Raw genomic sequence first — 7,172 nt, 5'->3', positions numbered from 1 at the left:
AGTGAGTGTGTGTAAGAGAGAGAGAGTGAGTGTGTGTGTGTGTGTGTGTGTGTGTGAGAGAGAGAGAGTGTGAGAGAGAGAGAGAGTGTAAGAGAGAGAGTGAGAGAGAGTGTGTGTGTGTGTGTTATATATTTAAATTGAGGTAATGATCGTTATTTAGCTCCGCTCGCTCGGACCCCAGTCTCTGCACTTTTCTGTGTAAAAACTCGAATGTCTGATTTAAAATAGTTTTTTTTTTTTTTTTTTTATCATTATAAACCCGATATTTAACCCGAAACAGGTGTAAAAGCTTTCAGATTTAATGATAATTAAGTTAAACTCATAACGTTAAGTGTGAGATATACATGCAGTAAACGCGCTTTATTCCTGAGCAGGTGTAATATCTGTAATAAAATCTCAATCTAAATATTATTGTATTTTTTCCATAATAAACTCACCTCACTTAGGAAAACACTGTTCACGAATGACTCAATCATGTACTTCCGGTATGTCAAAAACCGTTTCCGGAGCAATTCCGTAACTAACCAATAGAAATTCACTCTCAGGCCTTTACTCCGCCTACAGAACCGGAACTAAAATTCGGGTTGATCAAAGTTCTGTGTTTTCCCTCACAGCGCCGCGCGAGCGCTTTACAGAACCCACTGAGAATCAGTGAAATCCTACACACATTCATCTCGCGCACACAGACTCACACACACTCATACTCATCTCGCGCACACAGACTCACACACACTCATACTCATCTCGCGCACACAGACTCACACACACTCATACTCATCTCGCGCACACAGACTCACACACACACTCACCTCGCTCAGACAGACTCACACACGCACTCATCTTGCACACACAGACACACACACTCATACTCATCTCGCGCGCACAGACACACACACACTCATCTAGCACACAGACTCACCTCGCTCAGACAGACTCTCACACACAGACTCACACACACACACATCTCGTGCACACAGACTCACACACATACTCACACACACACACTCATCTAGCACACAGATTTGCCTCGCTCAGACAGACTCTCACACACACACACTCATCTAGCACACACACTCATCTAGCACACATACTCACACACACACACACTCATCTCGTGCACACAGACTCGCACACACTCACTCATCTCACAAAGACACACACACACACTCATCTCGCGCACACACACTCACACACACACACACACACTCATCTAGCACACAGACTCACCTCGCTCAGACAGACTCTCACACGCACTCATTTGCACACACAGACACACACACTCATACTCATCTCGCGCACACACACTCATCTAGCACACATACTCACTCTCACACACACTCATCTCGTGCACTCAGACTCGCACACACTCACTCATCTCACAAAGACACACGCACACACTCACTCATCTCGCGCACACACACTCACACACGCACTCATCTTGCACACACAGACACACACACTCATACTCATCTCGCGCACACAGACACACACACACACACTCATTTAGCACACAGACCTCGCTCAGACAGACTCTCACACACAGACTCACACACACTCATACTCATCTCGCACACACACACGCACAGACTCGCACACAGACTCACACACACACTCATCTCGTGCACACAGACTCACACACACACACACACTCATCTCGCGCACACAGACTCACACACACACACACACACTCATCTAGCACACTTACACATACACACACACTCATCTAGCACACATACTCACACACACACACACACATCTAGCACACAGACTCGCCTCGCTCAGACACTCTCACACACACACACACACACACACTCATCTAGCACACAGACTCATCTAGCACACATACTCACACACACTCATCTAGCACACCTACTCACACACACACACACTCATCTAGCACACATACTCACACACACACACACTCATCTAGCACACATACTCACTCTCTCGCACACAGACTCGCACACACTCATACTCATCTGCACACACACACAGACTCGCACACAGACTCACACACACACATCTCGTGCACACAGACTCACACACACACACTCATCTCGCGCACACAGACTCACACACACACACTCATCTCGCGCACACAGACTCACACACACAAACACTCATCTCGCGCACACAGACTCACACACACAAACACTCATCTAGCACACATACACACACACACACTCATCTAGCACACATACACACACACACACATTCATCTCGCGCACACAGACTCACTCTCACACACACTCATCTCGTGCACAGACTCGCACACACTCACTCATCTCACAAAGACACACACACACACACACACTCATCTCGCGCACACACACTCACACACACACACACACACTCATCTAGCACACAGACTCACCTCGCTCAGACAGACTCTCACACGCACTCATCTTGCACACACAGACACACACACACTCATACTCATCTCGCGCACACAGACTCACACTCACACACACTCATCTCGCGCACACAGACACACACACACACTCATTTAGCACACAGACCTCGCTCAGACAGACTCTCACACACAGACTCACACACACTCATACTCATCTCGCACACACACACACACAGACTCGCACACAGACTCACACACACACTCATCTCGTGCACACAGACTCACACACACACACACACACTCATCTCGTGCACACAGACTCACACACACTCATCTCGCGCACACAGACTCACACACACACACACTCATCTAGCACACATACACAAACACACACACTCATCTAGCACACATACTCACACACACACACTCATCTAGCACACAGACTCGCCTCGCTCAGACACTCTCACACACACACACACTCATCTAGCACACAGACTCATCTAGCACACATACTCACACACACTCATCTAGCACACCTACTCACACACACACACACACTCATCTAGCACACATACTCACACACACACACACTCATCTAGCACACACTCACTCTCTCGTACACAGACTCGCACACACTCATACTCATCTCGCACACACACACACAGACTCGCACACAGACTCACACACACACTCATCTCGCGCACACAGACACACACACACACTCATCTCGCGCACACAGACTCACACACACACACACTCATCTCGGCACACAGACTCACACACACACACTCATCTCGCGCACACAGACTCACACACACACACTCATCTAGCACACATACACACACACACACACTCATCTAGCACACATACACACACACACTCATCTAGCACACAGACTCGCCTCGCTCAGACACTCTCACACACACACACTCATCTCGCACACACAGACTCACACACACAGACTCACACACACACTCATCTCGCGCGCGCACACAGACTCGCACACACTCACTCATCTCACACACACACTGATCTCGCGCACACAGACTCACATACACTCATCTCGCACACAGACTCATCTAGCACACATACTCACACACACTCATCTAGCACACATACTCACACACACACACACACTCATCTAGCACACACTCACACACACACTCATCTAGCACACATACTCACTCTCACCCACAGACTCGCACACACTCACTCATCTCACAAAGACTCACACACACACACACACACTCATCTCACGCAAACAAGACTTATCTCGCACACAGACTCATCTAGCACACATACTCACACTTATCTAGCACACATACTCAGACACACACACACACTCATCTAGCACACACTTACACACACACACACACTCATCTCACGCACACAGACTCACTCATACTCATCTCGCACAGACTCTCACACACACACACACTCATCTCACGCACACAGACTCACTCATACTCATCTCGCACAGACTCTCACACACACTCACACACACACTCATCTCACGCACACAGACTCACTCATACTCATCTCGCACAGACTCTCTCTCACACACACACACACACACACACACACACACTCATCTAGCACACAGACTCTCCTCGCTCAGACAGACTCTCACACAGACTCACACACTCAACCTCGCACACACACAGACTCGCACACACTCATCTCGTGCACACAGACTCACACACACCCATCTCGCGCACACAGACTCACACACACACACACTCATCTAGAGCACACACATACACACACACTCATCTAGCACACATACTCACACTCATCTTGAGCACACAGACTCACACACACACACACACACACACACACACACACACTCATCTCACGCACACAGACTCACTCATACTCATCTCGCACAGACTCTCACACACACACACACACTCATCTAGCACACAGACTCACCTCGCTCAGACAGACTCTCACACACTCAATCTCGCACACACACACAGACTTGGACACACTCATCTCGTGCACACAGATTCACACACACACCCATCTCGCGCACACAGACTCTCACACACACACACACTCATCTAGCACACACACACACACACACACACACTCATCTAGCACACATACTCACACTCATCTTGAGCACACAGACTCACACACACTCATACTCATCTCGCACACACACACACACACACACACACACTCACAGTCACACTCACACTTACACTCACACACACACACACACCTCGCACACACAGACTCGCAGACAGGTGTGTAGAAATTTATACTTTATTGTGTGAATGTACAAATGTCATTCTATGAATTAAACACATTAAAAAAAAGAAAGAACAAAAAGCTGCATTTTGGACATCAGAGTACAGATCAAACATCACACACACACACACACACACACACACAAAGCATGTATCAAAGCAGTATCGTCACACTGCATAAAAACATAAAACATCCTGGTTCCCGTGGGGTAAAACGGTGAAAAGGTCTGTGTACATTCAGCAGGTGTTCCCTTCTTAGGGTTCCTCAGTAGTGTTCATCACATCACTTCCCCTAACTCGATACAATTGTCTACTTTATTAAAATTAAAGTTATAAACAAATTATAAAACAGTAAATTAAAACCACTGAGTGTGGAACTGCCCTGCCCCTACACAGCCTGGCCAATCAGCTGAGCCGAGTCGGAATTGTGTAATATAGGGGCGGGGCTATGGGCACGGCCCGGTTTGAGATTAAGGATGTGATGTTGCAGATGGATAAGCCAATCTTCTTGCACAGAGAGAGGTCCACTGAACACCTGTTCACAGAACCTACACACACACACACACACACACACACACACACACCCACCCATACAAACAATCAAACAGGGTATGTGATGTGGACAGGGAACAGGTTTATGTTTGCGTGTGTGTGTGTGTGTGTGTGTGTTTTCAGTTTACCTGCATTTTAGTGAATAAATCTTTCCCACCAGTTTAACCAGGCTGGTTTCAGGTGGGCGGGGCACCAGAGAGGGGGCATTACCAACACGCTTTAAAGACTCCGCCCTGAGAGGGAATCGTTTAGGAGTTCGATGATCAGAACCTGCAGAGACAACGTGTACGCGCGCACACACACACACACACACACACACACACACACACACACACACACACACACACACACTTGAATTTAGTGTCATTTAAAATGAAGCTACAGAAATAACTGTCTCAGCATCTGTCTAAATGAAACCGTTTGCAGTGTAGAGGTCAACCGATAGTGGATTTTACTGATATGGTACTTGCCAAAAACACGCATGTGTCTCACATAAAAACAAACTGCACGTGGCATAAGTGATTCGCCAATACACCACCTGGGTAGTAAACTAGTGAGCTGTCTGAGGTGCACCCTATCTCAAACATCTGGTGTTCATATGAACTTGACCCAAAATCATTTACATCTAGAATCTGTTCATCATTAAAACGCTTATAAACATTAAACCATATTTGCTTTTGCACAAAAGAGAACGAGAGGACAGACAGCAGGCAACCAGATAAGTAACACCTCCATTATACAGTAATGTATTATACACCCCACCCTGCACACTTCCCCTCCCACTCTCCTGATCTACATAAAAAATAAAAACACAAACACACAGTGCACTCTGTAGGATTAAAGCTGTTGTTGATGTACATTCTCTAACAGTACAGAAGGAAGCAGGGAAATATTCAGACAGTTAATTTTTTGCTTATTATATTTGCTGTAAATAATGACTAAAGGTTAATTAAAGCTGAACAGGAAGTGAGGTCAGTGTTTTTCATTACCGTGGTCAACAGATGTGTAGGGGGTGGGGCGATGGGATGACAATTTCCTATGAGAGTTGGAAGAGCAAGAGAGACCTGCCCCAGTTTTACCCTGACAAGCTGCAGGAAAGGGGCGGCTTACACCAGAGTGGGCGGAGTCAGCACCAGAGGAGCGAATTGGAAAGCAGACACGCCTCTGTCACACACACACACACACAAGTACACACACACACACACACACACACACACTTTATACATATGGTATGTTTCAATATTACAAGCGTGTATGTGTCTGCATGTGTGTGTACGTGTGTGTGTACTTGTATGTGTGTGTGTGTGTGTGTGTATATATACGTGTGTGTATGTGTGTGTGTATGTATGTGTGTATGAAAGTGTGTATACCTTGCGAATATGTGGAAATGTCCCCTGCATGTAGAGCTTATGAAGAACAGCGACTTTCTCAGGCTCTCTGCTCATCCATTGGCTGAGGGCAGCTATTGGTGATTGGCTGGAGCTCCACTGCTCCCCCTGCTGGCGGAGGTGAGCACGTGCATGACTGGCTAATGCCTTTCTGTTCTCAAAGTCAAATCCACACAGCTCACATGTGGCCTCCCCTGCATTGCACACACATGCGCATGCACGCGCACACATACACATACACACATACACACACAAACTTTTTAACTTGAGCTACAAAATGAAGAATGAACTTCCCCTAGATGTCCGTACAGCAGAGTCCCTGATTATCTTCAAGCGACGACTGAAGACCTTCATCTTCCTTAAATACCTAAATTAGCACTTTCCAAGTTTGTAGAATTTGAGTTATATTTATATTAAGTGTGTAATCTTGTGTACAGTGTAGATTTATTAATTACTAGAGATTTAAAGCACTTTTGTACGTCGCTCTGGATAAGGGCATCTGCTAAATGCCGCAAATGTAAATGTAAGTGATATAGTTTTAGGGCAATTTCTTAAACCTTTCTGGTTAAACTTTATTCTGTCTTATTGTACTAATGGTAACGTCACCAGTCTCACAGACTTGCA

The 7,172-nt window shown here is 46.4% G+C and overlaps 2 protein-coding genes across 5 annotated transcripts in view; both read right to left on the bottom strand.

Annotated features, from left to right (window-relative positions):
* Positions 1-645, bottom strand: part of ilf3a (interleukin enhancer binding factor 3a) — a 13,516-nt gene extending 12,871 nt beyond the window's left edge. For 2 of the 3 annotated variants that reach the window (XM_083526664.1, XM_083526666.1), the window contains exon 1: positions 438-645. In XM_083526664.1, coding sequence (XP_083382790.1) covers positions 438-476 — 39 coding nt within the window. In that variant the 5' untranslated portion in view covers positions 477-645. Of the gene's footprint in view, positions 1-433 lie in introns of all 3 variants that reach the window. The other variant, XM_083526665.1, reaches the window with a different exon arrangement.
* Positions 646-4,606: 3,961 nt separating this feature from the next.
* wiza (WIZ zinc finger a) overlaps positions 4,607-7,172 on the bottom strand; it is a 9,143-nt gene continuing 6,577 nt past the window's right edge. For both annotated transcript variants that reach the window (XM_083561399.1, XM_083561400.1), the window contains 4 exons: positions 6,531-6,742; positions 6,150-6,324; positions 5,289-5,430; positions 4,607-5,156 (listed from right to left, as the gene is read on the bottom strand). In XM_083561399.1, coding sequence (XP_083417525.1) covers positions 4,997-5,156; positions 5,289-5,430; positions 6,150-6,324; positions 6,531-6,742 — 689 coding nt within the window. In that variant the 3' untranslated portion in view covers positions 4,607-4,996. The remainder of the gene's footprint in view (positions 5,157-5,288; positions 5,431-6,149; positions 6,325-6,530; positions 6,743-7,172) is intronic.

The sequence above is a fragment of the Silurus aristotelis genome, assembly GCF_946808225.1.
Source record: "Silurus aristotelis genome assembly, chromosome: 2".
In the NCBI taxonomy this organism is placed as follows: domain Eukaryota; kingdom Metazoa; phylum Chordata; class Actinopteri; order Siluriformes; family Siluridae; genus Silurus; species Silurus aristotelis.
This window is presented reverse-complemented; position numbering and strand designations above follow the sequence as displayed.